The 20,873-nt window shown below is 37.6% G+C and overlaps 1 protein-coding gene across 3 annotated transcripts in view; it reads left to right on the top strand.

The window, feature by feature from the left end:
* The window catches only part of tspan18a (tetraspanin 18a), a 42,885-nt gene that overhangs the window by 12,539 nt on the left and 9,473 nt on the right, over positions 1-20,873 (top strand). Inside the window, exon 1 of one of the 3 annotated variants that reach the window (XM_067451276.1) lies at positions 7,033-7,085. The exons of 1 other annotated variant lie outside the window; for it this stretch is intronic. Coding sequence is in view for 1 of the 2 variants with exons in the window: in XM_067451270.1 (XP_067307371.1) it covers positions 7,092-7,094 (3 nt within the window). In the remaining variant the exon portion in view is untranslated. Of the gene's footprint in view, positions 1-7,032; positions 7,095-20,873 lie in introns of those variants that run through there. One more of the 3 variants, XM_067451270.1, reaches the window with a different exon arrangement.

Here is a 20,873-nt window from a genome sequence, read left to right as displayed (position 1 = left end):
ATATATTCAGCTTAATTAAGTTCACGAATTTAAACTGTGTAACTGAACTAAGCAATGTTCTAAATTATGAATTGGTCAAACAAGTTCGCAAAACGGCCTGAATCCACTTCAGTTAGTTTGGACTGCTCTCACTGATTCATCCAAAGTGATTTCTCAGTCAGTAAAATAAATGAGCGAGCCAGCGCTGGTTTTCAGTATTTCCTTTGTGAACATGCGCTAAATGGATGTCTGACAATTTCGTTGGATTTTGCAGTTTTCAGATTTTAAAACATTTAAAACGTCTAGAGATAGAGTAGCTACACTTGTTCTGTGGTGCCGTTGGTCTTACTGATGCTCCAAAAGGTGTGTAATAGTTGGGCTATGCATAGGCCTACCGTCAGATGAAATCCTGCAGTCGTCCATACTTTGTCCGTCCATGCAATAAATGCACATCCTTGAATGAGCACGGATTTCTAGCGTATTTACTTAAACTTCTTATAGGTTACCTATGGTTTGCCTCATTTCAGAGGCAGCCAACACACTAATGTCAAGGGTTGGCAACTTGACATATTCTGAGATTGATCGTTTGATGGGCCTGGTGTCAATAAAAGCTTTTTGCTTCGCTTTTTCGCATTTGCACCACAATTTTTTTTTAGGTTAATCCACTGGAGTCAAATGGATTACTTTAATTATGTATTTACTACCTTTCTGGGGCTTGAAAGATCTTCACTTGTGTTCTGAAGATTACCGAAAGTCATTTGGGTTTGAAATTATATTATGTATAGTTTCATTTTTGGGTAAACAAACCTCAGAAATTCTGGCTAATGCATATAATTAATTTCATATTATGGATAAATGGCAATCAAAAAAAAATTTCAGCACTCTTTTGTCTGAATAACTTAAAAATAGCCACTATGACCTAAAGTACTGAGGCAATTAAACTAAAAAAATCGAATTAATAATTTTAAATTCCTAAAGTGAATTTAGGAATCACAACTGTAATATACAGTATGAAAATGGATATTTATTTCAAGATTTAGTACGAAATCATGAACATTAATATTGTCTGTAGCTTGGGCTATTCCACAGCAAAACAAATGAACATATTTTTGGAAATCCTAAAATCCTTGACTAAAAATGTACTTATCAAAACTTTATCTTTGGTTTTCAGCTATATTGAAACTTCCATTTCAGTTTTGGCGTTTCAGGAAAAAATGTATTTGGTGCATCACCACCTCCCATTCTCACTGCTTCCCTTTAGCAGCCATTAGTCAGTTTCACAAATTGACAATATCAGTCTCAGACCCCTGCACTGGCTCGGTAATGGTCCTAGTCCCCAAAATTTTCAATTTTTATGTAACCTGGAAATTTGCAAATGGCAGAACTTGCATTACCATACAATAATACTTCTGCTGCAGCATATTTCAGTCTGTTTTTAGCACACATGCACTTGTTTTTGTTTTTACACCATGTTCTCAATATGCATAGACATCTTGTTTATCTCTTCAATGAAACAGAATCATCTTTACTTCCAATCTGGTACCCCTTGTGAACTGAAGGGATGTTATAATTAAAAAAACAGCACACCCATGGTCCATATGGTTGAAATAAAAGCAAAGAGAAGAGTATTAGGGTGAGGAATTGCTTTTCACAATTCATTATGCTGCTTTACTGCTGTTCACTGTGTCCTACTGTGCTCTAATAGAAACTGAGCTTCATGTTGGTGAAGAAAACTCTTTGTAATGATTGTGAGGCCCAGAGGGCTTGACTGAGAGGGACGTGTTCACCTTAGAAATTCAACTTGCTTAACCATGCTATATTATACACCAACCCTTAATGAATCCTGCAGAAATGGAAGTGGAGGTCCAATGATCTCCTTGTAATTTCAGTGTCTTTGTAATGATGATTATGGATTATTATGGTACTGCAACCTTCAGTTACGTACCTGTGCTTTAATTCTGCATTCATGAAGTGGCATGAACTCTCTCTCACAGGCCATTAGATGCTGTTTGCTGTGAGACTGAAAGAAGTGAAGTCAGAGTCACTGCCTTTGACCAGTCCAGTAATAAATCACACCGACTCCCTCTGGAAGTTCGAACGCCTAAGAAAGTGAAATGCAGGGAAGAAATCTGACCATGCAGTAAATAAGTCTGAGAATCCGTGTCTACGCCTTTTCCCTTTAGGTATTGCCTCTTGGCCTCTGTAGGTGTCTCATGGTTGCTAGTTTAGTTTTTCATACTGGCATCACTCAAGTTGTAGTAAGTAAAAATGATAAGGCTATGAATGACAAGATTTTTCTCCTTTTTCTTCTTTTTTTGTTGCTGTTCTGCAACCTCTGACCGTTTTATTTGTATCCCCTCATGATATGCGTAATATGCATCTAAATATGTACTGTGTCAGTGTAGAAAAGTAATCATGCACTTTGAGAGCTTTTCTGGATCATTAACTGTTATTACGTTCCTTTTTAAGGGGTTGGACGCAACATAAAGAAAATAGAAATGTAGTAGTTATAAACAGGTGATTACAGGTATTTAAGCACTATTTAGAATATATACAGAAAGATCTTTTTTGTTTATGATATGTTTTTGTTAATTTGATAACACTGAAGGATACTGAAACAAGAACATGGTGCTCTCATTTCATTTAACACATTTAAATCCATTCTGCTGAAAGACGTTCTTCTGAAATCATTGCATCCGTGCAGAAAATGTGAAAACCGTCTGGGCCAAGGAGGTCTGTAATACGGACTCAGCCACCACCATCAGCGCCAGATCTTGCAACTCCTCACATTTGTTCACTATTACCTGAATACTAACATTCTGCACCTGTCATTACGAACTCTCATGCTGTGTTCGAAACAAGCCTGCCGCACTCGTGTTGAAAACTAAAGCCAAAATGTCTCAATCGCTCGCAGGTAGTTGGTCCCCGTATAGGTTATAATCCCACCCGTCTACGTATTTGAATGGACGTGAGACAAACTAAACAATCAAATTACACTTTGAATATTTGTTTTTTTTTTTTTTACAAAGATGGCTTGTCATTTTAGGCAGTTTTTATCACAATGGTTTACTTTCAAGTTTGGTTTTAGTTATTTAATGGTATAAAAACGTCATGATTGACAGCTGAGATTGGCAGCTTCTCTGAATCAAGTACTCACTAATTTACAGACTTTTTGGGGGATAGGAGATAGGAGCTTTAGCTTTAATTTCTACTCTCCATTTCACACCAACATAATGAATTGTTCTGCATCTGCGAAAGTGTGGGCAGGCTTTTTATATTGCAGCTATATTTATATTTTAGTTAATAATTAGATTACGGTTATATTAATTGGATTCATTGTGCAGCCCTATTTGGGATATTTGGATGGGGGAATGTAACTGCACTGGGCCTGCCAGAAGATGTTGGACATTTTCTCCCTTTAAATATTTGTATATTTTCATGAACTGAAAATGGAATGGCATGCAGAAGGAATTGTTGAGCTGGTCATTAGTATTGAAACATCCAAAAGACGAATTAACTTAATCGTCATGATAATTTGTGTTTTATTTGATCAAACATGCTGTTGAGTGGATTTAGTGAATGTAAGTGCATAGTGGTGTTAAGTCTGAGGGGATGAAGAGAAGAATTGTGTCTATTAAGTCCTCACAGGTGTGCTAAGTTATAAAATATTACCCAGATAAAATATACAAGACGCAACAACATTTTAAAAACGATATTATCCATGCATTCCTTCATATGTTTGGTTTGAAGACTACAATCTAAAGATATACCATTCCTAACACAAAAAAAATGATAATATAAAAAGAGAGAACAAGTTTTCTACTGCATAGATGGACAAATGTTCCATGGAGTGATTCTGTTTCTTGTCAGGAGTGTTTCAAACATTGTGTATGGGACTCCGGGTACCGCATAGCAGCCGAATAGCTTTGTGCTCAGTAAGTGGAAGGATATGGGTCATGATTGATTCCCTTTGCCCCTGCCATACAGCAATGGACTCCAGAGACCGATAGAGAAGCCAGGCTCCTCAGTGTTTTTGCCATGTTCTTTGAAGGTACTGCACATAATTGAGTCCTTGGGGTATAGAGCCTGGCCTTCAGGGCTCCCCTTTCATGCCTAAGGTTTTCTCTGATAGCTGTCATCTAAAACAGCAGAAACTGAGCTTCTCAAAGCCTGATCTGCATTTTACCATGTATTGCTCCAAGGGACTTAGATATATATATTTTTTACTGTTCTCTACTATTTGTTTTTTCTTTCCCAGACTCGTTCCCAGAAAAAACTTTTTCTGGGAGGCCTTACTTAATTGCTAGATATTAAAGCTTACGTTAAAGTGCAAACAGCATCTAGTTGCAGAAAAGTGTTCAGACGGCCTAATGTCCAAAATATATCCATCAAATGACACTGAATGATGCTGTTAAAAGCATGATGTAATTCCCAGTGCACATAATATCAATCTCTTGATGGGTAGGCTGCTAGTAATCTTCTATCTTTATCAGTGAGTGGAGATGACGTTTACTTTTTGTGCTTTTGCCGTTAAGCTGGTCAGGGCTAACGGCAGGTATCCAACAATTTTGGTTAATCATAAACAGTGTTGTTTCTGTAAACTAAAACTACTGAAATATTTTCTGCAACAAAAGAAACTTAAATAAAATAAAATATAAATATTTGAAGAAAATTCCTTGAATAAATATTGCACTGGCAACTAACTGCAATAAGTTTATATTTGAAGTACTAAAATTACTCAAATTAAAACTAAAATAAAATAATGATTTAAGCTATTACTGACAAAAGCACACAAAAAATTTAACTATAATTAAAACAAAAGACTGAAAAAACTGAAAAGATAATAAAAATGCTATAACAGTGTATAATGCTAATATAACTTTAGTGTTGAGGGCATTAGTAGAATATGAGTTGCTTTCTTTTGCACAAGGATGATTCACCTTCCTTCTATCAGATTGATCTTTACTGTCTAAAAGTTCTACACAGGCCATTAACAGTTTGCTCTATTTTGTCACAATGTTCTAGGCCGTAGCCTGAATCTGTCACTTTGTGTGACAGGTCATATATTCCATAAGCAATGTAACAAGCGCCTATTAAAAAAAAAGAAAAGAAAACATGAAACATACATACTCATGCTTTTGAGTGTAGCTTATGCTATTTTTCCCCCTTATAATAGCACATCAGCACAGTGCTCTTCTCTTGAATTTAGCCTTCACGGACCAAACTATAATACATGTGACACTAACCTCTTCTGATATGGTAATATTAATTTGTTAATCAATCCAATAAAAATAAAAGTGCACAATGACCAAAATAGCTGTATTGCTAATATTGTTAAAGTGCAGTGATTCCCAATTATCTGCAGTGGGGTAATGCTTTTGCAGAATCGCTGTAAAATAAGGTCATATCACAAATGCGCATAATATAAGGTAGAGTATTTAAATACCCTGAGCTACTGACATGTTTTCTGCCAAACTGAGCTGACTCAAAACAGTCAGACTCACTGTTAATATGCTACACTACTTTTTAGAATTGCAGAACGTATTGTAGCCCTTATGATTGCTGGAATCAAGACTTAGTAATGAGTACTGCTGGTTTGTTTATGAGTTAAGGGGATCTCACACTGGACGCGAAGCTTAGAGCAGCGTCTCAGGTAGTTTGAACTTAAACCTTCTATACAGACTTATGACGTTCTGTTGTTTCATCAGTGGTTCAAGGATGACTACCTCACACCGGATGCACACATTATATACGCACAAGCTCAGTTTTGAATTGACTTCTGACAGAAATGTATGTACATTGACAATTTGAGGGAAATATAATATTAATTTACTATAAAATCTTGAAATGGCGTTCTGTGGCGCGGCAGGATTTAAACAACTTCCTGAGTCGCCGCGGACAGGCTCCGAATGCCGCCACCGGTGTGTGTACACATTGAAAACAATGTGTTCGAATTTTAAAGACGTGCCGCGCCGCTGAGCTTCACATCTGGTGTGCGACCCCCTTTAGTCATCACACTGTGTTCCAGCCATGGTTAAGTTAATGTGCTGCTCTTTCTCAATCATAATTTCTTACAGTATGTGAAACATGGCAGACTGTGGAGCCTGTAGAATTGAACGGTTTCTGGAGGATGTAAGACCAATGTGCAACAGCTGGAAAGTTACTAATGGCAATAATCAATAACTGTGGAGCAGAATTAATGTTCAGGAAAAACACAGCACATGTTCCTTTTTATAAGTATATGTTATTATTAGATGTATAACTTAAGCTTGATCTGCTGCTGCCTCCCTGTTCTAGTCCTTTTGAACATTTAATTGCTACTCAATTTGATGTGATCTGGTTGACTCTGTGCACCGGCTCAGACAGTTTTCTGCAACATTTTATTGGTACTCCATTTTCCTCTCTGTTTGTTTCCATGGAAACAGATGAACATTTCAGTCCCTTAGCGCCCTGCCCTATACGAACTCCCCACCATGGCTAATCTGCTCTTGATGCTCTGTGCTCAGAGGGTACAGGTTGACAAAGAGTTTTCTACAATGCATTAAGTACTCGGGACATAAGTGCCTTATATTGTTTCAGTTGTGTGGCCTCCAAGCTGATAATCAGTGTGTTAATGATATTCTGTTCCTCAGAAGAATTGGTCATGTGAAGCATCTTTAGGCTTGAAGGTTAAACTGAATAAACTGGTTGTGAGGGCCTCTGGAGCAATTCTTCTTTCTGTGAGTGCAGGCATTGTTCATATATAGCCACCAATGGTCTCAAGGTCACTGGTCAGATTATAAGCATGAGTCCTCTGCTCTGTCTTAGTCGGATGCCCTTGTTGTTGCAGAAGGGATCCAAGCAGACATCTAGTTGATCACACTTGAAGCACTAAAAGGATGCATGAATACTAATAGCAAGATGGTTACAAGATTTGAAGAGAGCTGAGAGTATGAGGTCTCAGTAAAAGTATTTGCTTAACATTTATTAGTAACATTTAAAAGGATATACTAGTATGAAATAATGAATGTCTTCATTTTATGCACCTTTATTCACAGTCGCAGAGAAGAAGCAGATTTCTGAAAAGTATCACGCTTGCCATCAGCCGGAAGGAGAGATATTTACAGGTACATATGGTATGGTGATTTCTGATCATTTTTAAACATGCCATCAATATCTGATGGCTCTTGTCACTAAGGTCTGCATGAAAATGAATTTTCACTTGATTTTTAATTTTAACCTCACATTTAAATCTGGGAATGCATCTTGTTTGTGTATCACACAACCACTAATGCTACAACTAGGGTTGTCAAAGGTATAGGTACCAAGTCGATACTGACATTTTAAAAACATGATAATACCCTTTCTGCAGTACTGGTAGTATCACATACTGGTTAATCTGGTACCCACACTCCTGTCTGTATTTATGTGAGAGTGAAACATACTGAAAATTTCACTTATGTATATACTGCATGACTTATACTTACTGACAGAAAGGAATAAGTATTTGGCCTGTACGTGTACTCAAATTTATATCGAGATGTATTTAAAAGTATAATGAAGTATACTAAGTATACTTGGCTTGTAGTTTTATCTTTTGATTGAGTAGCCTATCAAACCTTTTTTTTTCACATGTAATTTCTAATAAACTCACACTGTTTGAAAATAATGATTCATAAAGAAAACAGATATGTTCCTGTATCTGTTTTTTTTTTTGTGTGTGTGTAGGCTTTTTTTGTGTACGCTAGTCCACTAGTAGTTTACATAGGAGTTTACTTCAAGTACTTTAATACTCTTTACTTGTCTGGCTATCACCAGATCAAGCTCAAATTGGTCCGTGGAGTCTGCTCTGTATTTTCTACTGCACAAGAGGCGTGATAAACAAGCATTATTCAAATGACTCTATATGCAATTATAGTCTTCAACAGATCAGACCACAAGAGGCGTGATCATCGGGCAATTACCCATCGTTTCTCTATCCGTCAGTGTGTTAAAGGTACCCTAGAACCTTGCCATAGTGAAATAATAAGAGTTCATTACATGGACATCACATACTGTGAGTCTCAAACACCATTGCCTCGTACTTATGTAAATCTCATGCATTAAAAACACCATGGAAAAATAAGTGAATCTCAACATAACGCCAGCTGTGACGCAATTGCTGGGATCATTAATATGTACGCCCCCAAGATTTGCATATGTCCAAACATGTTCATTGTCAGGCCGAACTGTGCAGCTGAGTCATCAGTTCTGCAGATAAACAAGCGTCACGCGAGGATAGCGAAAACGGCAGCTGTCATGGACAAAAATATCATGTTTCAGGTTGTGCAGGGGACGTGAGGACTTTTCATACCCTTCCCACAGATAAAAAAAATGTCAACAGTCATGGTTGATGTTTATTATAATCGTCTGTTTGCTCGGCCCATTTCAAGCATGTTTCGCTCAGCATCTTAAACTGAAGAAAGGGGCAATTCCAACTATATTCCTGCTAGCAGTAAGTAGTGATTTATCCACTTATTGACTGTTTAAACAATTTCTGATTAAATTGAAAGTTTCTTAGAGAGACAGCATTGTCTAGATAACGCAAGATGCTAGTACAGTAACAATAGGAAATTCCAAGTACCATACAAAACTAAAAAGTGTGGCTAATGACAAAGGTTAATATTATTTGAATTACAAAATACAACCGTAGATATGTATATTGCTTACAGATAGTTCCCTCGATCCTTCTAACATCCTGCTAACGTCACCTTCTCCATATAAGTTAAAACGATAGTCATTTGACAAGGTTTCTATTCATTTTGTAAATATATATATATATATATTTATATTTTTGAGAACTGAAGTATGATGTTTTTGCATGTTTGCATTTCAGAGTACATCAGTCACTGCGTAGCCTACATTGTGACTGACGTTATATAAACATGCAATATTGTTGACGAAGCGCATTACATTACATCCTATAATATAGGAACAATTTATAGGGTTGTAAATTGACCTGTAAAACTGTATCTGGACAATTTTTGCCCTTAAATGAGCCACATACCCTAAATATAGATATCAGAGAACAATTTAACATATTGTTTCAACTCATTCTAGGGCACCTTTAAACCCGCCAATAGCGCGCATGGTGGACATTCAGTCTGTGATTGATTCCCGCAAAAGTGTAACAGAAGCAGTAGAAATTAATGTACAGGTTTCCAGACTGAGTTGCCGGGCAAAATCAAATCGAAAGAAAATGTTGATGGACCCATCTACTCCATCTGTATTTTGATCATCGGTCTGAATCCGATACAGATGTAGTCTTTGACAAAAATGCGATTTTCTCAGCTTTTCGTTTAAAATGTTGCTTTTTTTAAATGAAACTTACCCACATTCAAGTGTTGATAAAAAAGGATGCAGGTGCTAGAATTAAATGTTTTTAAAATGGAAAGAGCTGAAGTACAGTTAAGGTATTTAAAGTATAAAAAATTAATACCTAAATAATAACATAACTGGTGTAGCTACTTAAAGTTCAAAATATATATATATATATATATGAATAATCTATTAGTATGATGCTATCATACACTTCACTTCAATAAAACTTACAAGTGTACTTACCATATAAAGCCACTAAATCAGTAGTTTATTGAGATCATACTTTAAAGTGTACTTTGACAATTTTTGAAAAATGTGCTACTAATATTTGACTAGTAAACTATCAGTATAAACTTGAAGTATAAAATGAACTTGAAATATGATTGTTTTTTGTAAGGGCAGTAGGCAATCACTGACATGTTGGTTGTTCTAAATGAAATGAATAATCAGAGGTGTTTAAGTTAGAATCCTCTCAATAGGATACAAATTACTGGTATTGGTACGACTTGTGAAATTGTGATTCAGTGACAAACCTAGCTACAACTATCCATCTAAGTATTCATATTTTAATAAAACTCTCATCATCCATCAGCTGTTATTTAATCTTGGTTTCTCAGTGTTCCCCGATATTATTTAGTACACCTTCCATCTCACACAACAATGTCTTGGAATAATCAATAGTTTGTCTCTAATGCTTGCCAGGCCATATTGACAATATAATGGCAAATGCTCCTCGTAATCAAGTTGGCATGAAACAGAAAATGTACAAGAAGAGCAACAATACATTTTATGTCTTGATTTGTATGCCATAAAATGGCCTTTTTCCTTTGTGAATAATTGTTTTGTCTAGTGCTTTCCTCTTCCTTCCTTTGCAAGTGCAAAATATGAAGGAATCTGAACTTTCCACCAGTATACTAAACTTTCTCAAAACAGAGGCTCGGTCTGAAGTGTTGTAACACTGTTCTGCATTGTTTCATTCATTTTATTGTTAGTATTTTGAGCAGATGGTGCAAGAGAGTTTCATGCTGGCTGTTTTCTAATGTTTTTTTTTAATCAATACTTCTCCCTCCAGCTTTGCTCTTTTTTCTCATTTGGCTTCCTGTCTGTCAAACCTTATCTCAATAGGGTGCTAACAGACATTCAATATAACTCATGCTAAATGTTTTCCATCAGGTTCACAGTTTTCATTGCTGAAAAACATGTAATGTTGTCGTTCCATGCCAGAAAGAGTGAACATTTCATAAACCTAAAATTCCCTTGTTTTTAGTGGAGCCAGACACTCACCCTATCTCACGTACACGTTTGTATCATTTTCAGCATACCGTTGAAAGTACTAGATGTCTCCTGGCAGATGTCTTGCTCTCAGATTGTGACTGGTATCCTCCAGAGACAGAGAAGAACAGCACAGTTCAATGTCTATCAGTTAGCAGATAACATTCAGTCGTCTTCCAACAATAACAGCCTCCTTTCCTTTTAGAATAATTAGAGCTGGGAACATTATGGTAACACCCAGAGAATGTTAATGTTTATGCACTGTCCTTTTAGCATGGCTTTCAGACTTGTTATTCTCTTTGTTGTCATAGTGAGGATTTTTGGACAAAATTAGAAAGAATGAGAATTTATTTTATAATGCACCTAAATTATAAGAAAACTATTACTTGTTGTTTCCAAACATATTTTAAGTAGATTTTTCCATAATTACTTTATTGGCATGTTTCTCGGGCACTAATCCAGTCTAGTCCTTGACATTTCAATGGAGAACAACCATTAAAGCGATAGTTCACCCAAAAAATGAAAATGTGATGTTTATCTGTGTACCCCCAGGGCATCCAAGAGGTGTGCTTGTTTCTTCAGTTGAACATAAATTAAGATTTTTAACTCCAACCGTTGCTTGTAAAATGCATGTCAATGGGGTGTTTTTCTATGAGAGCCATATGAGAGTAAAAAACACACACATACAAATCCATATTAAACCCTGTTTAAGACACGAAACGATCGGTTTCTGTGAGAAACCAAACAGTATTTGTGTTATTTTTTACCTCATATCAGACAAATCTCATCTAGTATTTCCAATGCCATTACTTCCGTCAAGTAAGGTCAAAAACAAACACGGCATGATCCTATATATATATATATTTACATAGATGTCTCATTTGACCGATCTGTTGCATGCACTAATGAGGCATGAGGCATCTATATATATATATATATATATATATAGTTCTATAGATCAAGGTGGGTTTTTGACCTTACTCTACAGAAGTAATGGCATTGGGAATACTAGAGGAGATTCGTCTGATATGAGGTAAAAAATAACAAATACTTTTAGGTTTCTCGCAGAAACCGATCGTTTCGTGTCTTAAACAGGATTTAATATGGATTTGTATGTGTGTGTTTTTGACTCTCATAGTGGCTCTCATAGAAAAACAACCCATTGACATGCATTATATGAGCAACGGTTTGAGTTAAAAATCTTCATTTATGTTCAACTGAAGAAACAAACACACCTACATCTTGGATTCCTACGGGTAAGGAGATAAACATCAAATTTTCATTTTTGGCTGAACGATCTCTTTAAGAGCCTAATTTAGGCATATAAATATGTATTTGGGTGTGCTGGGGAAATTGTTCATTAACACAATATTTATTGATTAACTGATATTAACTTTAAAATAACCATCTCTAATGACCATTTGCTTGTGTTTCATAATTCCCTCATATTTCTTAATTCCTATTATTTAGATGATTCTCTGAAATGTATTGATTCTGTCCAGATGAAAGGATATTTGTTTAGCCTTCATGCATTATGCTTTGTCTTGACATCATCATGTTTTGTCCATCACATCGTACCTCTACTATGAGGACTGTCCAGTACACAGAGCTCTAGTGTGTTTTAGGGCCAGTGTTTTTTTCTTCTTAAAATAAATAAATATTGTGTCAGTCTGACCTTACGACTGAGTCAAAACACATCATTTGAAGGTCATAGCATTTTGTATGAATCAGAGTAACGGCTCCTGAATACCAATAAGACTATGCTAGATAAAACATCTCATAATGGAAAACAGTCATTTCAGATTAAACCCCACCTTTAGTAAAAAAAAAATATTTTTTTTTTTATACAATCTAATGCAAGCTCAAGGCTCTAAATCAAGTCCCTTGCATATTTCTTACCTGATAATCTATTAAACTAATTTTGTCACAATACAGGAAAAAAGGATCTCTCAGTACTTCCGTTACATCACAACTTTGAAGATTACCTACAGTATATTGCTGTTTTACAGTTTCAGATTACTTTGGTGTTGCTGTTGGAGCATAAAAAGGTCTGTTCATATAAAAAAAGTATGAAACTCATACTTACGGTAAGGGATATGAATTTCCAAAACAAGCTCGAAGTGGTTGCCAAATCATACTGGTCCTGCTGACCAATCAGAGCACATTGAGCTTTTCAAAAGGAAGGGCTTCACAGAGACAAGAACTAAACAGAGCATTACAGACAGACTGGAAAGGGAGGTGCTGCAACAGTGTGTAGCAATGTTCATAATAAGGAACAAGGAGGCGGGAACCGGCGAACATTTCAAATACTTTAATAAATAAATAAACAAAACAATGCCCCTCATGGAAGACTGCCACGCAATAAAGTCCAGGCCTGGTCCTCTGTTGTCCTTCACAGCACTGTAAAAAATACTGTTGCTTTAACTTAAGAAATTAAGTAACCAGGTTGCCTTAAAATTTTGAGTTTACTGAAAATGTTGAGTTGATACAATGAAGGAAATTGGTTTAATAAATAAACACTCAAAATATTATTGTATCTGAACTTCATAAAAATGTGATAAATCATGAAAAAGCACAATTTGGCATGTTTCACTGTCATCACAAATAAAACACCCAATATGCATACAAAACATTTTCATAATATTTGAATAAAAGTTGTCGATTCTCAAAAATGTAATTGTATTAAAAAATATATATATTTCAATTAACTCAAAATTTTAAGGCAACCAGGTAACTTATTTTTAAAATATATGTTTTTACAGTGTGCTGCAGGAATCGCAGGTGACACTCATTCTCAATTGTGCACCGGTCTCACTCGCTCCTCCCACGTCTCTCGCTTGTCCACCTTGCCACACAGTGTAAATTATGTGGAAAATAAGGTGTTTTTTCAATGTTCAAGCACAATAACCTAGACCCCAAAAACTAAATCAATATCATAATATACATATCAAAATCATTAATATGACTTCTTATATGCCATAATACAAATCTATATAGGTGATTGAACTGGTAAAAAGAATCACTGTTTCGACTGTGTTTGTGGTATGTAGAACTTCGAAACATTCTGAGCTTTATCTCTAGGGAAAAGCGGTGAGAATATGTGTGTAGCAACTAATCAACAGATCGATCCTTGGCCTAAATGCATTGATTGCTTCTCGTACTGGTTGTAAGCATCTCTCCTGGGTAGGTTGAGGTGCTGACATAATTAGATACACAAGCACACAAGCATCTGTCTTCAGAAATATCATTCTGAGATACATACTCGAGAACGCAGAGAGCTGTGCATGATTGAAGGTGTCGGGCTAAGAAGGGAAAGTCATAAATAATGGCTTGTGTTTACTGATTCATGCTATGGAGATAAATACCTATATTAAAGTAATGCATTAGCATGATTTCATGTTGCATCGTTCACAAATGCTATCAAATGAAAAGGCAACCCTTCTCTTTTAAATTATTCCCTTTAAGTGTTGCCCTTTTGCTTAATACACAGTAATCCTTTGAGAAAGTTTATTGACTGCCTAGTTCTGCACCATGAGCGGTTCATTAATACAGAGGTTATGATGTATATTCTGATGCCACATGAGATAGTATGTCAGACACAGCTGTTTCCCAAGGGCTTCAGTAGCTGTCTAAAGAGAAGCGGCAAATCCTATAAATTCACTTTATGTGTCTGTTTAGCATTCAGCTCACCTCGCACAGCAGCCTTTGACTCCTGCTCTTTAATATGGATTTTTCCTCCGCCCTTTTCAACATTTTTTCCCCTTTCCTATCAATTGAGAGTCATAAGAAAAAAAAAAATATTTTGTATGTATTTGATATCATGCCGAGCCCTTCATTTGAGGTCCTTTGGCACAGTGACTAATCATCAAAGGTAAAAGCAAGAGTTGTTTGACCTGAGTATCAGGTGCTCGGAAACGAAGATCTGGACGGGAAAAAATTATACTCTTTACAAGGTCAGTCTCAGTTCAGGAATGCATGCCAAAAATATCATGGTTTCATGAATTGTACTAGATACAGAGAGGTCCATACATCTAAAACAATAGATCTTCTTTTGGCAATGTATTACTAACAGTTATACTTTTTATTTGGCTTATTAATGTTAGTGCCTGATCACTGTGTAGCACAGCGCTTACAGTCTTTCAGTATTGTCATTTCCACCTCCTTTGCATCAATGTGAACAATATGAAAACTGTTGAGGGAGGTTTTAATTTTAAAGTCTAAAGAAGTTTGGCACCATTCATTGAACGGTTGATTAATCAGGCTTTAACTTTGACTCATCTCTCTCATTGTATTTTTAAATGTTAAAGAGAATTTTCAGTGCTGAAGTGTTTGAAGTTCAATATATTCCACTGAAATCACTCCCATGCTGGCACAGCGATGAGAAAAGTTAAAAGCATGCTGTTTGGTTTATGTTACTCAGTAGATTGCACAACTGTGGTTGTCTTTTACATTGAAGTATAGATGGCTTATTTATTTATTTTTTCATAGCAAACATTAGTCTAATAGTAGCCACCAGTGTAGTGCATGTCTGTAAGTCAACCATTTTCTCAGAAAATACAAATATAAACAGCAACAGCACTTTAAGAAATAGTCAACCCCAAAATTAAAAATATGTCAGCATTAGGGGCGTTCGCACTGGGAAGTTAGGAAGGTTCCCTGAGAACTGAAGGCGCACCTAGGACCATTTTACTGGTTGCATTCACAAGTTGTTATGACTTTTATTTTGACAGTGTGGTGGACCATTAATTTGACGGAGCCTGAGCACACTGTGCTCGCATTCTCCGTCTTCATCAGTTTAAGATGTGTTTAGCAGTCTACTGTTTAAATCTGTGTACACTGCTTTTTTAAAAATTGCAGGGGCTGGTATTTCGCATACGTTCAGCCAATCAGCGTACACTAATGTAGGAGCTAATTTAGTTCCCCCAAAAGGAGTTCTTAGAACTAAAATAATTCCTAGTTCCTGCGATGCGAACACGCCAAAAACAGGCAAGGCAAGGCAAGGCAAGGCAAGGCAAGGCAAGGCAAGGCAAGGCAAGGCAAGGCAAGGCAAGGCAAGGCAAGGCAAGGCAAGGCAAGGCAAGGCAAGGCAAGGCAAGGCAAGGCAAGGCAAGGCAAGGCAAGGCAAGGCAAGGCAAGGCAAGGCAAGGCAAGGCAAGGCAAGGCAAGGCAAGGCAAGGCAAGGCAAGGCAAGGCAAGGCAAGGCAAGGCAAGGCAAGGCAAGGCAAGGCAAGGCAAGGCAAGGCAAGGCAAGGCAAGGCAAGGCAAGGCAAGGCAAGTTTATTTGTATAGCACATTTCATACCCAATGGCAATTCAAAGTGCTTTACATAGAAATTAATTAAAACAGTGGTAACAAATGCATGAGAAAAAAGAATACCATGTGGACGAATAAAACATTAAAAACAAGCAAGGTTAAAACAGTTGTAAAGATAATAATAATAAAATAAAAAATAAAATAAAATAAAATAAATATTTAAAAATATATATATATATCCACAATAATGGTCTGATATAAAAATAAAACATTCTTCAGTTTACAGCCTACATACATTTAACATCTTTGTTAGAACACCTCTCCTTCATTTCTTTCTCAAACATGTTCATCCATTTTAATCACTATTCCCTGATTTTTACTCAGGAACCCATTCTCGCTCATCATACCCTTCACAGATTTACACATACTCAAACCTTATTGTCAAACTTACTATTTCTATCAAACCCAGTTTTCACTCATCATATTTAACTCAGATGCAGACTCTCCTTGCTTTGAGTGAACTCTTGGTATTTCTAACTGACTTGATCCTGCTGATCTGAGTGATCTGTTGGGTTTGTAGTTAATCAGCATATCGACAATGTATTGAGGTCCTAGGTCATTGAGTGATTTATAAACAAGTTGTAGTACTTTCAAATCGATCCTAGATGTAACCCGGAAGGTACTTCTGCAAATAGTTCTAGAAACTGAGAAAAGGTTCCTCCGGTGCGAAAGCTCTTATTTACTCAACCTTATGCTAAACATGCATGATAAAACATCATTGGACTTTCAGTGGATGGATACATTTTTTTGATGCTTTTCAGAATATTTTCTTTTGTGTTCCACAGAAAATAAAGAAAGTCATATGCCGCTTTTCCAGCGCAGGAACTTTCCCCTAGGAACTAGGGACTTTGGGGCGTAATTAGGGCTGTTTCAACCACAGGGATCAGGGTCTAAATTAAGTTCCGGGTAAAAATGTCCCCATCAGAAAGTCCCTGCTCGTGAGGTAGTACTTTTTCAAAGTTCAGGAACTTTCAGGGGTGGGACTTGGGCACTGAACATGATGATTGGCTGACTTTATGCAGCATTTTGATTGGTTGGCTACACGCAGCATTTTATTTCAAACACCATTTTTAAAAGTCTACTGCGGTGCGTGCAGTAAGAGCTGTTTGCTTTTCGAATCAACAGGTTCAGGCTTTATTAAAGGAGGGTGAAGTGCTGTTTCATGCATACTGAGCTTTTTACACTGTTAAAGACTTGGATTCCCATCCTAAACATAGACAAAGTTTCAAAAACTAATGTTGGACGTTTGATGGAGTATTTCTGTGTCAAAAATACTCCTTCCGGTTTCTCACAAGTTTCGGAGAGTTTTTTCAGAGTATGGGTTGGCTTGACGTCAACAAAGCAGAAGGTCCTTGTATGGGCCGTACGGGCTCTTCTCCCGAAAGGGCGCGCACGCGCATGACCAGAGGCAAGAGAGGAAATGCACGCCCATAAACACTCTCAGCTGCAGATCCACTCGTCCGTGAACACTTATGTTGTTATAGTCTGCGCCGCGCGCCGCGCTCCACTTTATTCCTATGGGTGATGTCAAGCGACTTCAACGCTTCAGCACAGCATTCCGGGAAGGCAGCGCTGCATTTGAACCGATTTGAACGCAGAAATGACGGGAAGCTTCACAACATCGCTTCAGTCGCATCGCAAAGTGGATCTCCACGGTCACTGCTGTCTCAGGACTTCACCAAATCATACCAAAGAAGTGTGTTTTTGACGGAGCGGTCCCAGCGATAAAGGTTTGATCCTGCTTTGGAAGCAGCCGGTGAGTAAAACTGCTTCAAATGTCTGTGCTGTTGGCTATCGTCACATGAGTAAACATCAGTAAACGACACGATCGTGTATAGTTAATTTATCGATGGAGCATGCGATCTATGGCGTGTGTTTAAAAACATTTGTTTAGCTGACCGCTATAGGTGTCAGCAAAACCACCCAAACATAAACCTAGCGTTCTCGCAAAGCGTGCTTCGTCATTCAAATGCGCTAACGGTTACTCCATTGTTGTTCTATGTATAACGTTACACTAGTCTGACGTGCAAAACCGTTTTGCTTGCTACTGCTAAGGTTTAGTCGCATACAATATTCCATAAACCGAATCATGTCCTCATAAACTGCGAGTAAAGACACACAAATGTTGACAGGCCACTAAATACAGTACATACCACAGAGATGGACGTCCTGATGTTGTTGCTTCTCCTGTTCAATTTATTTCAGCCTCCGGATCTGATTCTGGATCATATCTGTATTAGTTGAATCTGATGTAGGGTAGCGTTTTCTTCTCCACGCCTGAGGACGTCACCGCTTTGTGCGCACTCGTCATTCTTTAGCTCCGCCCACACGATACGCCTCCAGCCGCTCGTTTTTTTCCAGAAAGACTCGGTACAGCCTATATTTCTTTTATAAATATAATAAAACTAAAGACTTTTCGGAGATATGAAGGATGCAATACTACTCTATAGGTACTGAGTGTTTCAACCCCCCCTTTAAGCTTATATGCGAAGGACAAAATCTAGCGGGAACTTGAAAGTTGCATCCTATGTCACCGGACTAATTTGCCTAAACTTCACTGTACTGTAGACTGCGATGGAAACACAGCAATAGGTCTAGGGTCTAGTAATTTCGGTGGAAAAGCAGCTATACAGATTTGGAATGACTTGAGAGTGAGTAAATGATGACTACATTTTTGGGTGAACTATCCCTTTAAATGAATAATTAAATAAGAAAGTGTTGGCAGAACAGATCAGATGTATTTATTCTCACTGAAGCTTCTGGTAAACATTTACTCTATTGCATCTTAATTGAGGCAATAATTTTTTTGTGGGATATTTCTGTTCATATTTCACTGAGCTTCAGATTGATTTGCTGCCAAAAGGGGAGTTGCAATTTGTGTCTGGGAATCGGAGTGAAATGTCAGAGACAGGCATTCATTCTGACACCCTTCTTCCATTTTTAATCGGTGAGTGTGACAGACCTCTGACAAAAGGCAGCGAGACATCAAGCAGTCAGTATTCTAGGTGTGTCACCGGAGTTGTCACTGTTTTTAGTTAGAAAACATGATAGTCATTCAATCAGAAATCTTTTCCCAATGGTATTTTTTAAGCTGTCTGTACTTTGTAACCAGAAGAAACCGACCAGATGGAAAGATCTTACACCAAAGTTGCATCTCATAGGTCAACTGAGACAAACATGCACAGATGGTTTGAAGAGCAATGTCCTCATGTCACACTCAAATAGCTTATACCGAGTGTTTACTCTCAATGTGAGGAGTGGATGAAGAAGATCCTCAAGACTGTCTGTCTCTGAGCTGTACCTCCCAGTTGGAGGCTGTCTCGTGATGGATGAGGGGAACGTGAATTCAATGTTTAGCCAGAGCTCTGTGAAAATACTTCATGTGTATTTTACGGTTCCTCCAGGCAGCTGTGACAAGTTGATTTATTCCGTTAGAGGCAAAGGGAGTGTGTGATTGGTTCTCTTCCGTAGCTGGATGTAGAAATCATAGCTCAATCCTGCTCCACTATCTCCTTGGTTATTGCCTTTCATCTACTGCTCTAACAGTGCAGTGTTTTCTCCTCTACAGTTCAAGAGGTTCCTTCTGCATTAAAAAGACAAATCAGATTGGGTGCTTTTTGAGTTCTTGAGCAGAAGACACATTACTTTTTTAAGTGACAAATTGTAGAATCACTTGCTTGAGAACCATTATTTGGAGTGATTCTGGTTTTATTTGTACTATAAGGACCCACTTTATATTAGATGGCCTTAACTACTATGTACTAACATTGTAATTAATCATTTGATACAATGCACTTATCGTGTACATACATGTTTTTACATTGTACTTACATTTTTTATGTTTAAATTAATTTCTGTAGTTACATTTGTAATTGCACAGTTGGCACTTCCCTTACACCTAACCCTACTCTTAAACTGACCCACACCACCACACCTGGCCCTAACTCTACCTGTATCCCACCTCAATATCAGAAAAGGTGTTTTGCACAATTTGAACACAGTAAGTACATTGTACTTATTTTTTGATGTAAGTACATAGTACTTAAGGGGGGGGGGGCACTTCACTTTCAGTCAATCTCATGTCAATCTTGAGTACCTATAGAGTAGTATTGCATCCTTCATATCTCCGAAAAGTCTTTAGTTTTATTATATTTATAAAAGAAATATAGGCTGTACCGAGTCTTTCCGGAAAAAAACGAGCGCCTGGAGGCGTATCGTGTGGGCGGAGCTAAAGAATGACGATCGCGAACAAAACGGTGACATCCTCAAGCGTGGAGAAACCCATGCCTATCTCAGCTAATACAGACAGAATCAAATCTGAGGCTGAAATAAATTAAACAGGAGAAACAGCAACAGCAGGACGTCCGTCTCTGTGGTATGTACTGTATTTAGTGGACTGTCAACATTTGCGCTTGTTTACTCGCAGTTTATGAGGACATGATTCGGTTTATGGACTATTGTATGCGACTAAACCTTAGCAGTAGCAAGCAAAACGGTTTTGCACGTCAGACTAGTGTAATGTTATACATAGAAAAACAGCAATGGAGTAACATTAGCGCATTTGAATGACGAAACACGCGATCGTGTCGTTTACTGATGTTTACTCACGCGACGAGCCAATAGCAGAGACATTTGAAGCAGTTTTACTCACCGGCTGCTTCCAAAGCAGGACCGAACCTTTATCCCTGGGACCGCTCCGTCAAAAACACACTTCTTTGGTATGATTTGGTGAAGTCCTGTGATAGCAGTGGCGTGGAAATCCACTTTGAGACGCGACTGAAGCGATGTTGTGAAGCTTCCCGTCATTTCTGCGTTCAAACCGGTTCAAATGCAGCGCTGCCTTCCCGGAATGCTGTGCTGAAGCGTTGAAGTCACTTGATGTCACCCATAGGAATAAAACGGAGCGCGGCGCACGACATAAGTGTTCATGGACGAGTGGATCTGCAGCTGAGAGCAGTGTTTATGGGCGT

Source organism: Pseudorasbora parva, chromosome 1 (assembly GCF_024679245.1).
Source record: "Pseudorasbora parva isolate DD20220531a chromosome 1, ASM2467924v1, whole genome shotgun sequence".
Classification (NCBI taxonomy): Eukaryota; Metazoa; Chordata; class Actinopteri; order Cypriniformes; family Gobionidae; genus Pseudorasbora; species Pseudorasbora parva.
Note: the sequence above shows the minus strand (reverse complement) of the source record. Positions and strands in the feature narration are given on the sequence as shown.